General features: G+C 39.9%; 1 protein-coding gene and 1 pseudogene across 1 annotated transcript; both read left to right on the plus strand.

Annotated features, from left to right (window-relative positions):
* Positions 1-2,711: 2,711 nt before the first annotated feature.
* LOC140236516 (uncharacterized) lies at positions 2,712-18,824 on the plus strand. The gene is made up of 2 exons (XM_072316439.1): positions 2,712-3,325; positions 18,689-18,824. The coding sequence occupies exons 1-2, from the start codon at positions 2,712-2,714 to the stop codon at positions 18,822-18,824; spliced, it is 750 nt and encodes a 249-aa protein (XP_072172540.1).
* On the plus strand, positions 18,213-22,424 carry LOC140236809 (uncharacterized; annotated as a pseudogene).
* The last annotated feature ends 161 nt before the right edge of the window (positions 22,425-22,585 follow it).

Raw genomic sequence — 22,585 nt, forward strand, 5'->3', positions numbered from 1 at the left:
TTGACTTTTGCTTGATTTGTTTTTATCTTAAAGTATAGGATTTCATTTCATTTAATAGATAAACAAGCAAAATATAGTCAAAATTATGTTAACGTCCAAAATGAATCTTCAGATTGCTCAGCGAGACGGCGGCATCGAATCCCGATCAGCGAAGGCACAAATGCACCTGTGGAATTGTTTTGTACAGCAATAGAAATCTGACGACTATTTGAATAATTACAGCCAGTTGGAACTTCATCTGTTAAACCTCCTAGGTTATGTGTACAATGTGATTGGTCAATACCAGACAAGCAATCAGGTATTCTACGTTAGTTTTTTTGTAGTAGACCCCTTTCATCATGGACTCAACTTAATTTGAAAATATACTCTCGATGAATGATTACAGAATATGAAAGAAAATTAAGTTTCCTGATATCAAAAAATATACGTTCAATAATATCAGCACAAGGATATGTAATATTGCATTTTAGTGTCGAGCAACACCATAGGAGGTCTTTGTTTTGAGACTAATTTGGGGCGCAATATTGCACCGTCAATGACCGTGGCAAGATCGAACCCCAAATGAACCATATAAGAAGCAAAGTTCCACCATTTTCACAAATCGTGTAATTTGCACCCATTTCCGCGACTTCGAACCCTTCTAGCTCCCTTATTGAACCTTTTTTTCTTAGTGTGTAGTATCAATTTCAACCACATTTTTAAACGAAAAAAGGCACATTTTGATAGCCCATATCCAGTGTCAACTAGAACATATTAAAATCTGGTAGAAAACCGTTAAAGGATAAGTGAGCTATACTGCTTAGTGAATGACGTCATGTCAATTGGCATTTCAGTAAAAAAAATGAAGCGCCATAGAGATAACACGATAAATTTTGCAAAGTTTATTTTAACCAGTTTTCTCACTAATGACGTCATAATATTAAAAAATGTATTACATTATTGATAGATAATCAATTTGGCTACAACGCACTGAAATTTGAGTGAAAATCGGTCAGTGAGAAGTGAGACACACTCGAAAGAATTTGAATTTGATGACGTCATTTCGAAACTTGGGCTAATTACAAAATTGTGACCTAGTTTAGTAACCATGACATGAAGAATTAATTTTTTTTTTTTTTGCCCGTATGTACAGTTCTAACCGTAATACAACAGTCGAATAACTGTAGAATAGGTAGGAGACCTAGGCCTAGGCCTACTACCTGCTACTAGGCCTAGGCATAGACATAGTAGGTATAGGATTTACGACTTTGGGAGTAGGTTAGGTTAGAGTTATAAGGTGGTAGCTGAAGATGCAGCTTCATAAGATCTTGTAATGAAATGCTGATTAATCTGTCTCGACTTGCAAACGACGTCAAAATGACATCCATTTTCTTTGGTTTTTTTTTTTTGGTCAATAGTATGCGTCTTTTTTTTTCTGTACCAATATACGTAAAAAAGTGTAAATTGAAATGTAAATGACATGTTTATGACGTTGTTCTGCGTGACATTTTGTCTTTACAGAAATGATATCTAAGTACGATCACTTAGACGTCAGACAGACGTAACAAATATTATGAAGTCAGTCCTAAGACGTACTTTTTAATGACGTCCATTATCTTTATTTACGTCAAAAAGATATATTACTATGCGTGACGTACATTTCTGACGTCTAAACATGACGTCTTTTGCGTCTTCCATTTGAGCAAAAATACGTCTCATTGTCGACAGTTGACGACGTTTTTCTGACGACAGCGCTGACGTGAAGTTGACGTCATTCTGACGTGTCTCTGCTATCAGGGATAGAAGTGAAAGCATGATGTAGGCTTATTCATCTTTGGTTAACTGATTCATGAATATCCCAAGAGAGTAAGAGTTTATAATATAAAAAAATCTTTAATAAGTTATTTCTTTTGAAAAGTGGGCTTGTTGGTGCTAAATGATTTGTATAATTATTGTATTCTAAATATAGACTCCTTTCGTATTCGTATTATGATCACTGGCGCGTAGCGATAGTGTGTATAAGCAGGAGCTGATAGCGCCTATTTTGTGTGACCGTATGTGTGTATGCATGGGCCTGTGCTAAAGAGTGAATGAAAGCAGAGAGGTGAAAGTGACGAATAGCTGAAGGGTGTGTGTGAGTGTGAGATGGTGGAAGGGTGAGAGTGACTACCGAACCTTTATCACCTGCACTGTCTTTGCTATGTAACCTGTGGGGGAACAGTTTACAGCTTGTCCCGTCAGTATCCTCTGTTATAATTAAGACTAGCTCATATCTTATTTAAGTGTGTGTGCTCTACTCTTTCTTTGACATCAATACTTGTTTCGTAATCATTGTCTTCTTTTGAGATGTATTTCTTGGTGCAATGCAGTCTTTTGACAGGGAGGTATGAATATCACATTAGAATACCATTTATCTATGCATGTATGTATCTATCTATTTATCTATCCATCTATCTTTCCAGTCCTTGCAGGTTCAAATATCACACCTGTGTTTGATAATTCTGAGTCAACCAACATGCTTGTATTTGCCAAGAGAGCAAAGTCCACTTTTATGCAGAGGAACATAATTATATGGGTCTGATCGAACATTGTGGTTGCTATATGATAATGCTTGATGGGATGAAGTACCTGACAGGCTGTTATACAGAGCAAATCACTTCCGCGGATATCATCCATGCAGTCGCCATGTTTTAATTATGCTTATCTAATGTAACTATAAGAAAACACAAGCAATGGCGTCTTACATAGGCTTGAATGTTGGTGGCAAAATTTACGAGACATCTGAAACGACTCTCACCAGTCAACCTGGAAGTTTCTTTACCTCTCTGCTGAGTGGCTACATTCCCAGTGCGAGAGATGACCGAGGAAACTACAGAATTGATCGTGATGGCAAAATATTCAGATACGTTCTCAATTACCTCCGGGACAATGAGCTCATTCTACCAGAAGGTTTCAACGAACTCGCCTTACTCGAACGTGAAGCAGATTTCTACCAACTCGAATCGCTCAAAGCTGACATCCAAGCCTTGAGAGTGGCAGTGCAAGGTGGCGTCGTTTCTCTAAACGTTTGTGGAACGAACTACACGACAAAAAGGGAAGTTTTTTCGCAGGAGCCTGACTCACTTTTTCGACAGATTCTCGATGACCAGGGCATGTCAGTGAACGGCCAGTACTTTATACCAGGCGACGGGGAACTCTCCAGGTACATCTTGAAATATCTCTGGGTCGGGTTTCTCTCGTTTCCTGATCGTGATTTCGATTTGACGTCGCTAGAGGTCGAAGCAAGGCTCCTGAAGCTTAAGGTTTGTCTTGCGCACATCCAGGTCATCAAATCGCTCGAAAAGCCGTATTTTAGCATTCATGAAAAAATTCAAGTGGCAATATTTGTCAGACAAGAACATTTCGTCATGTACTCGAATTCTCTTCGTGTTTTGGATAAGGTGTCTTCGCAATTCGTAAGGGATCACTTGCTTCGAAATACAATTTGGAGAGGAGAACTTCCGATATCTATTCTTTCGCTGCATCCAGACAGGTCTCGACAAGGAGAACAAGTTTCGGCAGTGACAAAGGACTTGGTTACACTCATAGAGGGCATAACCAGACAGAAATCTTTGGAAAAGAACATTTCTTCCTCGACTCTGTTTTTATTCGGTATAGGTGGGATCAGTCTGTCATAGCCGATTTGGTCCGCCGCCGAAACGCTCGGGGAACCATTTCACTGGTGCGATTTCAGACTTTTGATTCTTAGGACAGTAGGAAGAGAAGACTCATCGGAAGGACTGATTCGGCAGGTATTATATAAATCTTATGGATTGGTCCGCCTTCAGAGATCTTTCAGTATACATACTTTCTTCTTTTTAGTATGGATTTAGCAATTCAGAATATCATTTCATTTCATTTCATTTCAGAAACAAATCTTTGTTTTTGATTCCCGTATCACACTGCACATATCAAATTTACGTGTCGTCACTCTTGGAGACCAGCTCAAATCACAGAAAAAAGGAACAATAGTTCACACGCCCCTCTATTGGAAAGTATTCTAGGTGTGAACCTGATCAGTTAGAGCGGTCGTTTTCAGCAGGAATTGATACAATATCAATATAAAATGGACTGGCCTTATATCACATTTATTGCCGGAACTAAAATTGTATGACGTGAGTGGAAGACGAGGGCAATACGATTCTTCTGAGGGCATTTGATATTTTATCCCCCGAAAGTAGCCCGTCCATGTCATCATTATTGCCCATTTCAGGCGTCTTGAGCAGTAGCAGAAATTATTACAATGTAAATTTCCATCATCGAGTGCTCAAGTGCCCGGATATATATTCCCCTCTTTTTTATTTTAACGTAAATCCCATAGGCACTTGTGAAAGAGGGGAATAAAGGAATTTTACCTATCCTATTTTCCCTACTGGCTTAAGACGAGGAGAATGCAATTTCTTACAACCACAGCTTAAATGTCTGATATGGGTAATATATAATAACTGTTGTTGCATTGTATAGGCTCTACTGCAGAAACTTTTTTACAGTGTTGTACATGTACATCAATGTCATTGTCAGATAAGAAATGATGTGATTTTGAAAACAAACACGATTTAAAGCTTGGTTATTACAGTAAAACATTTAATGATCATTGATATAAATTTGTTTTTGACGTCGATGAATTGCAATTTGTTCAATAAAGCAAAGGTAGAATCCATATAAATTAGCGCTCTTTCTACAATATTCATCCCGTATAGCAAGGCATATACACGCAAACACACTCTTTTTTTAGCATTCCTCCCAATTTCCGCCATTTTAACATAATAATTCTTTTTTTTTACCTTCCCTTTTAATTGCATTCACCACCTGTTTCTGTATAAATTGTTTGTCATCATTTTAGTATTTATTTTATTCTCTACAAATCTCGTGGATCAATCACCTCGAAATGTCCAATTTCTAAGTACAGTACTCTCCGCACAATCGGGTAGGCTCGGGCAGAGCGTTTCTTACCCGATTAAGCGGAGTACCCGATTAACAGAAGAACACGTCTCATTCACAATTGACACACACAATGTGTATGTACGTACATGCATTGCATGCTTAAAGGTCCAGTTTACCTTTGGGAGCAGTGATCTAATGTTCAAGATATCACATTTGATGCATATGAGTAGGTCTGTTGTACCACAAAACACCCTGCCATATAAAATTTTCTCAATAAAGCCTAAAATATAAGGAGATATAAGTATTTTTCTTAATAAACCGTAACTGTAGACGGTTTAATCTGTAAACATTTTTATTATAACTATTGTTCACATTTTTTATATTCAAGAATACTTAACATCGACTTTACTGATTTAAATTCTTACAGTGGTTATTTCTATCCCTATCTCACATTTTCGAACTATTTTAAAGCACTGATGCTGGGTTTTTGTTTCATTTGCAAATGGTAAATTATGCCTTTAACACGCGTGCTTGCAATGCACATTTACATACCTTACACTTGCTCAGTCACGAGCAATATTATGGACAAATATGTCTTCAGAAAACTTTGTCGTTTGACTATAGACTCCTCGCTAACACGCAGGCGTTTTCCGAAATGAACACGTCTCTTTGCGTGCACTAGTCAGGCAGAACCTCGGGTTACTTTTCGAGAAGTGACTAGGGAAAAGCAAAATTATGGAGCTGGTGAATAGCCTGATTTTCGTTGCAAACTTCTCGTATTGTTAATGTTGTTGCAGAGCAAGGGAGGAGCGCAAGTGGGTTAAACTCCTGTCTGTCTATGCAGTTGTGAGTGCTAGCTACATGTGTAATGTTCGTTTACGTGTGGCAAGTCGGTACTCAGTCTGGTACACGTGTTTTCATGTTTAATCACTCCCCAAATGATCGGTCATCTTTGCAAATCAAGCAGAGAATGCGATTAGCCGTGGAAAATTTGACATTCATGATTTCTTAAAGTTTTTATCTGCAATAAAATGTGGGTAGAAGTTAGATAAGAAGAAAATTATTTACCCATTTATGCGGAGAGGCAACCCGATTATCAGGTAATTTTAATGTGCATTGGAACTGATTTTGACATTACTACCCAATCAAACGGAGTACCCGTTTAAGCGATACCCGATTACGCGGAGAGTACTGTACTTGAACCTTATACGCCAATTATTTCTCATTATCTCAGGATGTGATCTCAGGGAGTGATCACTGACTGGTGATCACTCAGCAGGGGATGTCAAGAGAATGTCATTATCCAAAATCACCTTTTCGTCTCTAGCTTCATTATAAAGCATAATTTTGCTATGAAACTTGGCGGAAACATATTTCATGAAATGATATATGTGCCCAATATTGATAAATCTATATTACAATGTGCGCTGACGCGCGAGTCAAAATTTCAAAATTAGTTTCAATATTGCACATGTTTCATACATTATAGCGTTTTAAAATGTTCGCGCGCGCGTCTTTGCGCACGTCAATTGCACCATTTGTGCGTACGTCAAGTAAAAATATTAATTTTTACATGGAATCGGTTTCTAAACTCATGGAGAATATATTCAACAGTTTTCAAGTCTATCTAATATAACATGACGTCATACAAGCCCACAAGAGTAGAAATTCCGCCCGTGAGTCAATGGCGATGTACAGAAAAATGTGCAAAAAATATGCACTTAAATATAGTGGAACCGGTGTGATTACACACAACATCGGTCAGTTAGATTGCTCAGATAGAAATCGAACCTGGGTCCTTTTGATGTGGAGAAGACGCACTATAGCGACTGAGCCAAATTACCGCCCTTTAATGAACATCTCGAAAATTGCATGGCCAATCGCCCCCAATCACCAATACTGGGTCACCTAATTTGTCATTATCGAAAAATTCTCTAAGTCCAATCAATATTCCGCTTATTGTTCAATCTAATGTTATAATATGCACTTTTTTAATTCAATGTAATATTTGAAACACGTATTTGTATGATTCTGTGAGGGATGGAAGAATAAATGAATGAACATACATTTCACCATGGCATCCATTTGCATCTAATGCATTTTCAATGCATTTTCCATGTCTCTGCCATGTTTTGAAATACAGGTGTATCACATTGAAATTCCCATGGAATTATCAACATACATGTAATACAATATCTGGTTCGATTGTGTTCATTGTTAACAATCTGCAAATCTGATAAAATCAAATAACTGGAGATTTATATGGAATATGCTCAAGAGTTAAAGTAGAATATAATTAGGCCTATTTGCAATCGAAAAGTGTGTTGGCATCCTTTTGTCTCGGGTCACAATGAGGTTGCGCATTTAAGCTAGTATCTCACCAACGGAGACGTCTCCAACTTATCAGTCGCAGCAGTCGCGGAGATGTCTCCGACATAAAAATGTCTTGCGGTCTCACCAAGGAGACGTCTCTGAGACGAGTTATGGCAGGTGTCAAACATTTCAAATTTGAGGGAGCCGTTGTAGATCACCTGACTTGATCTAGGCCGGATATCAGCACGCAGATGGGTCACGTGGTTTCTAAAGTAGTCGCGGACAAAGAGTATAGAGGCGCACGCAGTGCGCCAAGGGGGTCTACATACTCTCGCGATTTTGCGTAGTACGCTCATGGGGTGTCTGATTTCCAAACCCTTTGCTAACTGGACTCCACGGCGACGAAGTCGCCGCCCCGCGATACTAGTTTTCGACATTGAGGGTGTCAATATCCTGAATAGCGAGATGATATGGGCAGTTCCGGCGCCATTTCAGGAAGCAAAGCGAGCGATAGCGGGCGTATTTTTACATGACCCTCTACGGAGAGGTATCTGCTTTCCTTTCATTTTCTCCTCTTTTTTTTTTTTACATATACAGGGTAAAAGAAGTACTTCGGACCTCATTATGACATTTAGAAGAATAATTCCCTTCAAAAACGAAATATAATGAAGAAATTCCCTTTATATCCAATTTGTAGTCCCTCAAAATTCGAGCTACATGTACTAAACTAATGACTTAATGATACAGGGAGTTTGTAAATATGGTGTTAGATTTGCGTGAGACTGCACACAGCTTCAAAGGCCCCCCTTCTCTTTCTTTCTTTCTTTCTCTCTCTCTCTCTCAACCCTTCTCCTGGTTAACAATGTAGACTAATATGCAATGATTTTCCCCAGAACAAGTAATAGAAATCATTGTAGGCGGTCAATGAAATTATCATTTACGCAGTCATTTACAGAAAAGCTGCCGAACACTTATTTCTCCTTTTGAGGTTATCTTTATTTTTTATTCATTTCTTATTATCATTTTTTATTATTCTTTTTTTGGTGGGGGCACCGTGGAACGGGTAATGCAGACCTCTAAATACGCTTTGTGAGTTTTTCACTGGGTTGGCACTTTTAGAATTTACGAATTATGTGTCTCTTTTTTGTACTGATCATATATTAAAATCATAAACATGTTTTTATTCTTGGGTCGCTGTGTCTATAGGCCCTATATTTTCAACGACACGCAAGTCAAATTTCACATAATATCTTTTTTGTACATTCTGTTGAAACAATGAAAGTAAAATTTGAATTTGAATTTGAACATGGACCAAACGGATGAAGGGTATACATGATGTGCGAATTTAGGCAGAACAGCTCTTTTGGTTGAGTCATTTATGCCGTCCTGAAGTAAATAAAATAAAAGTGTATAATTATCAACATTCTTCTCCTTAGTATCATCATTATCTATTCAATTGTGATTTTGTCGCCGTCACCTTACATTTTCACATTACTGATTCCCGCCTTTAAAAAAAAAAACGTTTCTTGTTGATTATCGCTAATGTTGATTATTTATTCTTGCCCTAATATTCCTGAGTAAAGTGTCCATATAGTGTGTGTGTGTGTATGTGTGTGTATGTGTGTGTGTGTGTGTGTGTGTGTGTGTGTGTGTGTGTGTGTGTGTGTGTGTGTGTGTAGATGGGGGGATGTGAACGCGCATTAATCTCCTTTCTTGGCCGCAATGCACATGTCAGATCGTCTCTCTTGGCCGCAAATTTATACCTACCAAGTTTGATCTGAGGACTTGTCTACCCACAGCCCTCTCCATCCCGTCGGATCTCTTCAGTGGATTTTTCATGTAGGAATTCAACAATCTCAGCGCCCACTTTGTAGGTGGTATTAGATGATATTTAAAATGTCTATAATGAAACAGAAAATATTCTGGGGCCAACGGCGTAAATCCGTACTGAAGAGTGGGGGGGGGGGGATGATCGGCCATAGCCACCATCACCACGATTACAAGCCCATAACCGGACCGGCGCAGCCCTTGGGGGGGGGGGGGGGGGGGGAAGAAGCTTGCCCCCCCCCCCCCCACACACACACACACACTTTAAAGGGATCAAACGTCCCATTCTTTTCCAGGAAAAGTGGGAGGGAAGTGGCAGCAAAAATATGAAGACTTTTTGTTCTTGTTTTTACTTGTTTGTTTGTTTGTTTGTTTGTTTGTTCTTTGCTTGTCAGCCGACTTTCGGCGGAAAATCAGACCTTAAAAGTATGAAGACTTTTTTGTTGTTGTTTCTCTTGTCTTTTTGATGTTCATTCTTCTTGACTGAAAGGCAATTTAGACACCCCCCCCCCTTTCAAAAACGTAGCGCAGCCCTGAATAATGCCCAAATAAATTTAATAAAATGCTAATATGGATATCCATTTTTTTTTTGTATGTAATAACGTAGTAGGTATTTTCCTGTAGCTATTAATTGTATTCTTCAATTTTCTTGATTCAAGTCAGAAAAGCAATCATCCCAGGGGCATCGTTCCGTTTTAATGATGGGGTACGTGTAGGGGAGGGACTTGGAGTTTGAATATCCGTGCGAGAGAGCGGAGCGGCCTAGCGGGGGGAGGGTGCCTCCCACATAAGGAAAATTTGGCATTATCAGACCTGAAATTCAGCGATCTGGTGCACACTTTTGGTGAAATTTGGGATTTTTTTCCTATAAAGAAAGTAAGAAAAAAATATTCATAGAAAATTGAACGACTACATCGTGGTATTCAGCTCTTGCTCCGCCTGTGCGACATCACTGTGAAGGCCAACTAAATAGTGGGGCCTATCACCGGCGTAGCCAGAATTTGATCTTGGGGGAGCGGTTAGATGCGAGGGAGCGATGCGATCGAGGGGGGAGGGTGTGGGAGGGAGGGTTTCCCCCTCCCACAGTGAGATCTTTTTGCATATTGATGTTGTAAATGGTGCAATTTGATGCATTTTTTTGCGTGCTTTATCGACTTGAACCAGTCCAACTTGTTTAAGGTAACAGTACATTCTATGTAGATTATTATTGAACAATTTTGCTTATAAAATGGTATAATTTATACTTGTATGTAATGTATACTTGTATTAATTCTTACACTGAAGATCATGAACGCGATCATGAATTTTGACATTGTACAGTCCAAAAACGGCCGTTTGTAGCTATATTTTTTCGCGACGTGATGGTTGGTAAGTCTGTATATTCCCTCACTTTTCAAGTGGTTGGAGGTGGTGTGAAACCAATATTAGGCATGAGAGCTTGTGAGAGCATGAAGCTGATAAAGAGATGTTGTGTTGATGACGTGGCAAGCAGAGCACATCCACAAGATGCTCGCACGAGCGATTCCAAGAAGGCGCACGCAAAGTCCCCTCTTGCCCCACCCCTCCCGCCGAAGCCCCAAGCAGCAGCTTCTCGCGCAAGCGCAGACAGAACAGCCAACCCCGACTCCAGCCGCAGCCAAGGAGTAAGCGACCCGCTAGAACGCTATTCTGATTTGTTCTCTGGTTTGGGTAGGTTGCACAATCACGAATACAACATCTCGCTAGACCAGGATATTGCAATCAGGGTATTAGAGTACCATTCAGTGATCGGTCGACAACTGGTGACGGAAAATCGAATACTGCGTGGAAATCCCGTCGCCCGTCTGCTATTTCAACGGGAAAATGAATAAAATATCAATATCCTATTTTCAACTGACAGTGGAAGACGACATAATGGATTTGCTCTGAATTCCTGTTTTCCGTGTTTCGTCATGATGAAATGGCGGAAAATGACTCAAAATCCTATTTTCTCAATAGTTCATAAAATAGGAAATAGAAAACAGGATATCGGTTCGATATTCGTTTTTCCATTTTCCATTTGCAACGAGCGACGGGATATTGAAGACCGCCCCCAACGGCCACTTTATTTCGACACATAAATCAGTGGTAGCGGTTCGGTATTATTCAGCGTCTAGAAGAAGAAGACTATACCTTGGCTACGATACTTTTTATGCGACGCACCTCATCAAACTATCCAGCCGGCACTGGGGTCTCTTCCCACCTCCCTTGGCGTAGTTCTTTGTAGCGACGTGCTCTGCTGCGAAACGACAAGTTTTTAGAGACTTCCGACCGTAATTATGCGATATTTCCATCTACGGAAAACCTGTTTCTTCTCCGACTGAAACTGAGATGAACTAAGAAAATAATTTCTGATGAAATCCTCGAATTTCAACAACTTCACCAATCACAATGTCGGTGAAAACGGAGAAAGGAGCTGCGTTTCCCTTTTCAATGTGCTAGAACCAGGATTGTGATTTTGTTTTTGCTGTTAGTAGTGTTACTCTTTAGGTGACTGCTATTGGTTGCTATGACACACAGAATATATATATATATATATATATATATATATATATATATATATATATATATATACTTTTCTTGGGGGGGGGCGAACACCATTCTCCACAGTGATATATTTAAGTTCGTAAGTACAATTGAATTGAATTTAAGATTATTTTTTATACATTTTGATTTATGATTGATTTATTTATATTTAGTTTTGTTTCCGATCCAACCTTATTGTCCCTGGGTTTCAGACTTTATGTGTAGGACATACATATAATTGATCCAGTATTTCACTGGTTTTGTTTTTGTTTTTGGTTGTTGTTTTTTAGTCATTCTTCACAAAACCCAATAGTATTTATGAATTTCGGTGCATATACATGTACATTGTTACTTGCACAGTGGTGTATGTATTACCACATAAGGATTTTCATAGAGAAAACGTTGGGTCATGGAGCCTCAGGTTAACGATACACGAAGCTAAGGTTTTTAAATCATTTTTAATTTTTATTTTTATTGTGTACCTAAGATGGTTTGGGTATGTTGATGATACCTGGTATCGTGAATTTGTTGTCTGACGGTGATTTTTTTTTTTTTGGGGGGGGGGGGGGGTAGGGGTGGGGGCAGAGGTTTTGGGTCATCGGATAGGATTTCGGTGCTAAGAATATATTATTAATTAGCAGTGCAGTTATATTTGTTTTTGTGGGGTTTTTTCAGAGATGTACTCTGATAACACTTTTTTTTGGGTATACTGGAGTGACTCATTTTGAGGGGGGGGGGGGGAGGGACGGATACCATTCCCCACAATGATATTTCTAGTTTTTATGTAAAATAATTCACCTGGTGTACATGCTCAATTTGAAATTATTTGTATTATTATCTACTATTATTATTTTTTATGTTTGTGTCTTCAAATACTTACTGACGTGCTTCCTTCAGTTGAGTTTGATTGCTTTTTTCCAACCCGGCAACATAGGGAAGCTCACCATCAGGGAAAACCTGACATCTTGTATCCTTGAAGTAATTTGTTTGCTTTGTTTGTTTATCTGTTATCACTTGTATTGTATTGCAAATGTCGAATAAATAATGGTAATAATGATAACAATAATAACTTCGTTTTATGTTCACCTGTATTTTATCTTATTATGTGCAAACATCTAAGATTAGATTCACAAATTTATACACAAAACATACACCAAATGAAACCCTCTGTTGGTTGTGATTCATCCCTTTTCTCACCATTAAGTTCTTTAGGTGCCCCTTCTTTTCTTGCTTTTTCATGTGATCATTTCATTTCAATTTCATGTGACGGTGCATGTCCAGAAGTAACCACCAGGTGGACCATAAGACTACACTCTATTTTGTTTTATGGACTGTCCACCTGACTGACTGGTCATGACAGAAAATTCAATGTAACATACCGTTAATAAGGCACCTTTTGTAGAACAATATTAAGTGATTAAATGAAAGATACATGTCCAACAATGAATTCGAGACAACTCACAAGCTCGGATACATAATCAAAGAAAGACAGTTTTCCTCTTTTTTATCTCTTATTTTATTCATTCGTTTTCCACTCATGGGAAGAAATTGCCCTTTCAGCTAAAGTTAGGGCTGATTTTCAAAGAGAAGCATGAAAAGTAGGGGCAGCTAAAGAAACATGCGGTGAGAAAAGAGGTGAATCATAACCAACAGAGGATTTCACTTGGTGTATCCTTTGTGTAGAATATGATTATAAAGTTGTCAGACTAATCTTAGATGTTTGCATAATAAGAAAAAAAAACTTAGAAGGAAGTATGTAGCGCAATGGTCTGGTCATAAGTAATAAACAAATTGAAAACAGAGTCTCTATAATTATATAGAATTGCTGAATAGGTTTGGAAATGAGAAGGGCCTACATTGAATAATTTACCAGTTCCATCCACCCCCCCCCCCCAAGAAAAGCTATGATTGGTACTATTCTCCCTGTTGTCCTGGTACAGTGACAAAGGAAACGGAACTCCTTTCTCACGGTTTTCACCGACATCATGATTGGTGAAGTTGTTGAAATTCGAGGATTTCATCTAAAACTATTTTCTTAGTTCATTTCAGTTTCAGTCGGAGAAGAAAAAAGGTTTTCAGTAGATGGAAATATCGCATAATTACGTCGGAAGTCTCTACAAACTTGTCGTTTCGCAGCAGAGCACGTCGCTTTAAGGAGCTACACGCCATGTGCCTGCTGGATAGTTTGATGAGGTGCGTAGCATATCGTAGCCAAGGACCTAGTCTTCTTCTTCTAGACGCTGAATAATACCGAACCGCTACCACTGATTTATGTGTCGAAATAAAGTGACCGTTGGGGGCGGTCTTCAATATCCCGTCGCTCGTTGCAAATGGAAAATGGAAAAACGAATATCGAACCGATATCCTGTTTTCCATTTCCTATTTTTTGAGATGTTCAGAAAATAGGATTTTGAGTCATTTGTTGACATTTCAGTATAATGAAACGCGAAAAACAGAATTTAAGAGCAAATCCATTATCCTGTGTTCCATTTTCAGTTGAAAATAGGATATTGATATTTTATTCATTTTCCCGTTGGAATAGGCGACGGGCGACGGGATTTCCACGCAATATTCGATTTTTCGACACCAGTTTTCGACCGGTCACTGAATGGTACTTTAATACCCTGATTTAAATTGCCCCAGTGAAATGCCCGCCGCGAACGACCCCGCACAAATTGCGTGATCAAGTTAGAGCCGAACTCGAGCGCATGGAAGGATTAGGGGTAATTGAGCGAGTGAATTGCCCAACAGATTGGATTAGCGCAATGACAGTAGTTCACAAACCTGACGGCCGAGTCCGCATATGTCTTGACCCCCGCGGTCTGAATGCCGCCATTAGAAGGGAACATTATCCCACTCCTGACACCATGTGATGTACTCATACATTCAATCAGGCGCAGACACATTCACGTGGAGAGCAAGTAAGGAAGACGGGTGACTCGAGCTATGCCTGGGATAGGAGTGAGCATTTATTAAGCTTGCCACGTTGGGCTTTTGGTGTCAGGAGTCAAAAGTTAAGTTCTGCTATTAAAGAAAAATGGCAGGATTAAAGCCTCCAGGTCCCCTTAGTTTCCAAGGAAATGTTGCAACGAATTGGAAGGACTGGTTACCATCGTATGAGCTATACGAAACTGCAACCGAGCTGAGCAAAAAAGGAGAGGAAGTGCGGTATGCTACATAATCAGAGTGGGGAGTACATTCCTGAGCGGGTGACTCATGCTAGTGTGCATGAGATGCAAGTAATACACCGGGCGCAACTGCTGGCAATTACTGGCAGCAACTCAGGAGAATGGCATAGCGATTAAATGTGAGCGAGCGAAGCAATTCCAAGCGAGCTTGAAAATTTTGATAATACAGACCAAAAAAGGCCGCTTGTAGCTATATTTTTTCGCTTTGAAAATTAAGGGGGGCGCACTGGGCGCAACTGCTGGCAATTACCCGGCAGCAACATCAGGAGAATGGCATGACGATTAGATGCGAGCGAGCGAAGCAAGCGAGCTTGAAAATTTTGACATTGTACGGTCCAAAAACTACCGTTTTTAGCTGTACTTTTTTTCCGCTTAGGAAATTAAGGGGGGGGGGGGGGGTGGGGGCGCACCGGGCGCAACTGCTGGCAATTGCTGACAGCAACGCGAGCGAGCTTGCAAATTTTGATATTTTACATTCCCAAAACTGCCGTTTGTAGCTGTACTTTTTTCGCTTAGGAAATTAAGGGGGTGGGGGCGCACCGGGCGCAACTGCTGGCAATTGCTGGCAGTAACAAATATCTCGTAAACACATTTATGATGTAATCTGGGGAATTTTCAATCCCAGAAATGTATACTATTTTTTAGGGGGGGGGGGTGGAACCCTCCGTTAATTGAAAGTATCTAGATATCTCCTCCCACCCAAGGAACATTTGCATTTCTTTAAACTGAAGTAACAGACCTGGCGCACACTTTAGATGAAACATTTTGAAATCTGTCGATCTAAAGTGTATTAAGTAGAAATGACTGAACGGGGAGGGTATGGGAGTGGTTAGGCCTATCCCCCTCTTACGCGAGGGAGATTTTGTATTTTCAGAATTGAAATTCAGCCATCTTTGGGTGAAATTTAGACAGTTTTCTATCAAAAAAGTAAGAACATTTCCACATGAGGGAGCTTTTGTAAGTGAAAGATCCGCTGCACACTCATTGATAAATATAAGGAAATGAAACGTCAATCTCAAAAGTGTACAAAGTCTATCGAAAGGGACCCAGTAGCGGATCTTTTGCATATTCATGATTGCAATTCAGCGATCCGGTGCATAATTCTGGCGGGATACTTGTCCAATTTTCCATAAAGAAAGTTCGAGATTTGTCCTCATCTCGGGAATTGCTTGGAGGACAAATGATCTTGTGCCCCCCCCCCCCCCCCCCCCGAGATAGATTCGACGCCCCTGATCATCCCTGGGTATGCCCATATAGATGTATATCAGAGTCATCATCGTTTCATCAGGAATGATGCAGGAAATGGAGGGGGGTGTTCAATAATATTGTGGCGGTATAGTTTTTGTTATTGTTGGTTGGTTTCGTACATAATTTGCAGATGGTCCCGAGTTGCTCGCTTCATAGCATGTTTACATGTAAGCCTATGCTATTTGACGCTGTCAACGTCTGGACCATACCTTCTGTCGATATTACTTTCTTCGCGAGCGAGCGAAGCGAGCAAGCGCTTGAGAAATTATGTATACATTATTCCACAAGATAGAATACTGTTCAGCTCTGTTACCTGTCTGAAGGCGGGCGTACGAACGTCATGCAATATGACAAAAATGATACAATCACATGTCTGCTTCCTCCATTTTTTTCTCAAATTTCAAGGGGGATGATTGTACAGGCCATCCCCCCTCCTCCATTTCAGGGGTGGGGGGATATATCCCCCCCCCCCCCGGATTTACGCCCATGTCTGGGGCAGTGCGTGATGGGCTGAATCGTGGTCTGTCACCTCTTAATCCGCACGTTGTCGGTCTTAAGGGTGCACTCTGTTTTGGAGGTCGACAGTCATGGGGCTGCATGGGGCCGGGAGGGGGAGGACTTATTAGACGATGTCTCGCTCCCAAATAAGGGAGCTTTTGTATTCTGAGACTTCACAATTTGGTGCACACTTTGGTGGAATATTTGAATTTTTTTGTTTAAAAAAAAAGATGAAAAGTAGGGAAAATGGCTAATTGATAATAGGCCTGTATATGCTCGTCTTCAATGTGTAAGTTTATGAGAGGTGGACCGAAGGGGCCGGGGAGGGAGCCTACGATTTTTCAGAACTAAAATTCAACGATGTGATGCACACCTCTAGTGCAATATTTGAGAATTTTCAATAAAAAATGTGTATACTTTTGAACATATTGGCATTGCAGATACAAGCACTATCAATAAAGTGTAAAAAAAAAAAGAAAAGAAAAAGAGGAATGCATAATTTGAACACCAAGGGGGATGATCCCAGAAAAAATTCTAGGGGAACACCTCCCCCCCCCCCCCCCAAAAAAAAAAAGAAAAAAGATGTGATTTAAGGCGAAAAGAACAGGAGCAAAAAAGAGAAAAAGACTGAGAGGGAGGGATGGAGAGAGGAGGCCGCTTCAGTAGTGTCTATAGCTCGAACTTTCAGGGACTACAAATTCGAAAATAAGGGGCATTTCTTCATTTCTTTTATTTTTAGGCATAAGTGATGATTCAAAATGGAATTTTGAGGTCTTAAACAATGCTATACCGCTGTTTACCTGCATTGCGTGCGCTTCTATACTCTTTGGTCGCGGAGACGTCTCCGCGACCTCTCACCAGTTTTTCTGGTCTCGGAGACGTCTCAGCAGTCGCGGATATGATTAGTCTCCGCGACGTCTCCGCAACTGATGGAGACGTCTCGGAGACGTCGCGGAGACGTCTCTGCTACTAGCAAAATCTGGAGTCGCGAACTAGTTTCAAGCCCGGTAGATAACCCCTTAGGCACTATCAGCTCTAGTCTAGCGGGCGACGTATTTTTAGCCTAAATCAGTGACTGGCAGTCAATAGAGGGCGCGACGATGTGGAAGTCAAGTTGACTAAAAATACGTCTAGTAAGAAACCTCCGAATAGAGGCGTGGAACCGGGTGTGGCAAGACAGTTGTCAGTCGTCAACTCTCGAAGTTTTATTGGCTGAGCATCGGATGTCAATCAAAACACGTCGCAGAGACCGAAGAAATGCTAGTCTATTCTCCTAGGTATACTACAGATAATCGTTCAATAAAAACACAGTTTGCCTGTCTCTTCCAGCTTACTACAGTATTTTTTCACTCTTCTCCATTCTTTTTGAGGTGTACTACATCTTACCTTACTTCAAATAGAAAAGAATGATGGTAATCAGTGCAACTGACTTCAATTGTAAATCTATGAGGGTTTTGCACGTGGAAACTACGCCTAAATTACTGCCGAATGCAAACCTTCAATTACTGGAGTAAAGTCTACTTGATATTTACTTTAATTGTACGTTTCGGAAATGTATTTAATATCACACACTCCCCTTTGTTATTTTTAATCTTGAGTTACCACATATTTTGTATTAAACTTTGCATGATATTTGCTTAACTTCAATAAAGCTACCGTCAAGACATCAATCTCTATATCGGAGCACAATAGACTTTAAAGGGGCCGTGAAGCCCAAATCAACCTATTTTTCAGGTTTAGGCCAACTTTATGTAATGTTTTGTGCTGATTTCGCATTTACAACTACTTTTTGATGATTCTGATGAATAAAAGAGTTATTTTGAGAGAATATACAGCTCTGGGAACGCCCCCTGAAAAAATGTCAAAAACACGCCCACGGCGCGCGTAAGTCCTCATACGTCATCTCAAGAACGATGCGAGTTCGAGCGCTAGCCGAGCAGACGCTACTCAGCTGTATTATAGCACGTAGTTCTGTTAGCGGATAGCAACACAACTAGTGAGACCTCTAACTTGTTTAGCTATTCTTCTTATGAATAACCCTTGAGGCTTTAAATCGACAGTAGTATGGAAGAGAGCGCAAGTCACTCTTCCAGTTCAGATTCCGAACATCGACAGTCTTGCTGAATTTTATGACCAAATTCCAGTTATTCTGCCTACTCAACGTGCAGAAATAAGGCCCTAACGTTACGGCTACAGTTTGAGCCAGAGCTCGAAAATGAAGTGGAAGATGAAGGTGCAGTCGGAGGTGAAGACGAGAATGAGCCAGAAGACATTGAGAGGAGGCTGGGCAACAGAGATTGGTAAGTTAAACTGTTGATTTTCATTTAATTGAAATTCTACTGTTTTTTCTGTAGTTCCCTAGTTACCAATTTGCCCCTTACCCGTACTTTTGCGGCTTCGACGTGCATTACCCAATCGGCCTGGGGAGCTGTGCGCGCTTGCCATAGCCGTGCACAATCACTGTCAGCCGAGCCTGGCCGCTCGGCAAGCTGGCCGCGCCATGCATGGCCGTTCTATCGATGTATTCGGGGTATTTAGCGTTGGCGTAGATTTATCGTTGTTTTTTTTTTTTCATGAGCTGGCCTAGGAACTCGTAACTGAATGAGCAGAATTTAGATTTGTTTCGCTCAGCAATCACATTTGCATAAGCTATGATGTTGATTTATGGTAATGGGCTGGACTCTGTATAAAAAGTAAACAACAACAACAACACATTTTTTATTGTGGACTATAGCCAATAGGGAATTATGTATTTATCGGGCTCCCACCAGCTCAGCCCCGGCGGTTTCCCGATGCTGATGCATGTACAAACAACAGCTGCGCCTAATCTTGCAACGTGCAAGACGTGACTGCAGTGACTGCACAGTGACTGCACTGGGATCGACATGCTGATGAATGATGATGTTTCATTTCATTAATTATCCCTGCTCTTTATCTGATCATAAAACCTAAATCTGAAATTTATGTGCATTCTTACAATGAACAGAATTTTAATCAGGCATTTTTAGGGCTGCCAACTCTCATGCATTGAGCGTTGAGCCGTTTGATAGACTCACTCATTTTGGTCCTTTCTCACTCTTATTTCATTTGCATGCATTTCTATTGATCTCACTCATTTTGACTCCTGAATTATAGCATTGGCCTATGGGAGTCTCACTCTCAACTAGATAAGTTTCCAGTGTTGGCAACCCTGCATTTTATTGCTTGTCCTGAAAATCTTACAGCAGAATAGGCCCTACATGTAGCTGCATGTAGGCTACCTAGGTTCTAACATTGTTAGATCTATCTATAACGTTATTAGAGTTTAGACCTCACATAGGGCTAGGCCCCCCTATGTGGAAATTCTTTTCTTTTTCTTCAACAATTGTAATATTTTTAATCGGTATGTTTACGTCAACTAAAGAGACAAACTCTGATCATTCCAATTTCAGAGCAAAGTGTTAATTTTTTGTTTCATCTAGTATTATGATTTTGTTTTTACTTCATTTAAATTCATTGATTTACATACATCTTTTTCTTCTACGAGTATTTGATACTAGTGTATTTATACATGGGGGAGGGGGGAAGGATTGCAAATATTGGCCCGTGGTGCATGATAATGAATTTTGGCAAACTTGTAATATATTGCAAACCATGCCTCAATGACATAATACCTCGTGTACATTTCACACAAGAGGGATACTTAGTAGCTATACACACTTTTTTTCAACCTTGCATAATAGCAGATGGGAACTTGGGAAAGAGGTCATATGTAATATGATACTGGAAGTGTTCCTAAAAATACTTATTTTGAATCAAAAAAGTTATTTTTGTCACACATTTTTTATTTCAGAAAGCAAGCAATAATCCTCATTTCCTTGATCCCCCATTTCTGTCTTTTGCTCAGGTGCTCATGCAGTGGAGGATGTGTTGCCATGCCGATGGTCAAGGAGTCTGAGTGCTGCAAAGAAATCGCACGAGTGGTGGCAAAAATGGACTCTTTTGCTGGCGACGACTTGGATTGCATCACCATGCACCTAGGGTTCAAGACCATTTTTGCCTGGATGAATATGTATTACACTTAGAGACTGCATACTATCAGAATACAAACAACAATATGATGAAGATGCCAGAGGTGATGCCACAGACAACAAGTAAGTGTTTTTATGTTTTTGTTATTATTTTTTGAGTGTTTTATAAGAATTTTAGTTATACTGTAGTTTAGATTTGAAATATGCTTGAATATACCCAAGTTTGTTTGTGTGTGTGTGTTTTTTTTTGTGCCAAACTTTTAGGCCAAAAAAGTGAAAACCCATTCACAAGAAATAGTGTATAGGCCCTATGTTACATATGCAGCCTTTGACTGATATTTTCATGGATACACTGTACACAGATCTAGGATTGGTGTCTTGCTTAACATGTGAACAATTAAAAAATTATTGAATTAAGGGGAAGTTGTTAGGCCATTATCTAGCGTACGTTCACTACTGAGTATACATGTGTGGATTAAATGTATGCACGAGTACACATATGAGTAATTTGCACTGGCATAGGTGGGGTCACAGGACCGTGCCCCCCTCCCCCCTTGATCGGGGAGAAAAAAAACAAAAAAACTCTAATATGGACTTTCAGTGCGTGCCATTTCATGAACTGATATTCAAAACTCTCCCTACCGTAGGGGGTGTATCCCCTCTCACACCCTCTCCCACTCGGTCGCCTTGGCCACCAACCCCCCCCCCCCCCACCCTCCACCCCAGTTGAAAATTCACCACAGTGGCAATATGAAAGCGTGATGTACATGTAATATGTTCATGCACTATATATCTCTACAGTCATCAAGAATCACATAAAGGCATATTTCACACTATTGCTAATCAATATCTGATGCACATTAAGGAAACATTGGGAAAGAAAAGGAAGCCATTTATCAAAGAAAATTTAACTTCTTTGATTTTTAAATTCTCTCCATTCTAAATTTCAAATTAAGTACATGTACTCTTTCTTTCCTTTCTGTACAGGAGAAACCGCCATGTTGCCTACCGACAGCTAGCGAGATGGCGTTGGAGAATTCCTTGGAAGATCTGTGCGGTTACCACTGCCTTCATCTGCGGTTAACATGATCAGCAAAACATTTCCATCTAAGGAGTACAAGGGATTCCAGCTGTAAAACCCATAAAGAGACTGACATTTACAGATTTTGACCTTGACCTTTGACTGCTGACTTTTGACCACTGACCCCCAAAGTTGCTATAATCACTGCCAGTCAGTATACATTCACATATACTAACTTCAATGAAGATACCTTAATTGAAGCATTTGCAAGAAATAGAGAAAAACTAGAAATTTCTACATTTCAACTTGACCTTTGACTTTTAATCTCATGACCCATGTTGTCTGTTGAGAATCTTTATTTGGTAGTACATGCATACACTAAGTTTCAAGAAAATACCTCCAGGCATTGCATAGATATGGGGGGGGGGGGGGATAGAGAAATTTTGAACATTTGACCTTGACCGTTTGACCTTGAGCATGTGCACCTGAATGTTGATAGGCAAAACTTTGCCCATGCACTCAGTTATACATTCCAAGTTTCATTAGGATTTGTACCTTAAACTGTTAGTTACGCTGTCCACAAAATTCATTACAGACGGACGGACACGTGAACTGACGAACGGACAACTTGAAAACACACAATGCTTCCGCACTACTTCGTGGCAGAGGCATAAACATCAATCAATCAATCAAGATAAATAAAATGTGTGATTACCCCAAGCACACAATCCTATCCCCAACTGAAGCCCTCTGTTTGATTTTTATATATGTTTCTGTGTTGAAAAAAAAAATAATCCATAGCACCATAATAGAACATAGTTTCTAAAAATAACAAGTGAAAATGTTCACTTTTGAAGGAATGAATATGAGAAAAGAGTGAATTCTGAGTGAAATTAGAGTCAAATCGGAGTTATCTCTGAGGTCACTCCACAAAAGTGGAAATACAAATTGTCACTCAAATTTTACTGTAAATTCATTTTTTTTTATTCAATCCTCCAAGAGTGCATATTTCTTGCTTGTTATTTTTTTTAGAG

This window comes from Diadema setosum, chromosome 13 (assembly GCF_964275005.1).
Source record: "Diadema setosum chromosome 13, eeDiaSeto1, whole genome shotgun sequence".
Taxonomy (NCBI): Eukaryota; Metazoa; Echinodermata; class Echinoidea; order Diadematoida; family Diadematidae; genus Diadema; species Diadema setosum.

Bases quoted from the DNA above. Each gene is read 5' to 3' on its own strand.
- LOC140236516 (XM_072316439.1), top strand. From the start codon at position 2,712: ATGGCGTCTTACATAGGCTTGAATGTTGGTGGCAAAATTTACGAGACA. The intron at 3,326-18,688 runs GTATTTTAGCAT...CTCAACGTGCAG, and splicing joins ATCAAATCGCTCGAAAAGCC to AAATAAGGCCCTAACGTTAC.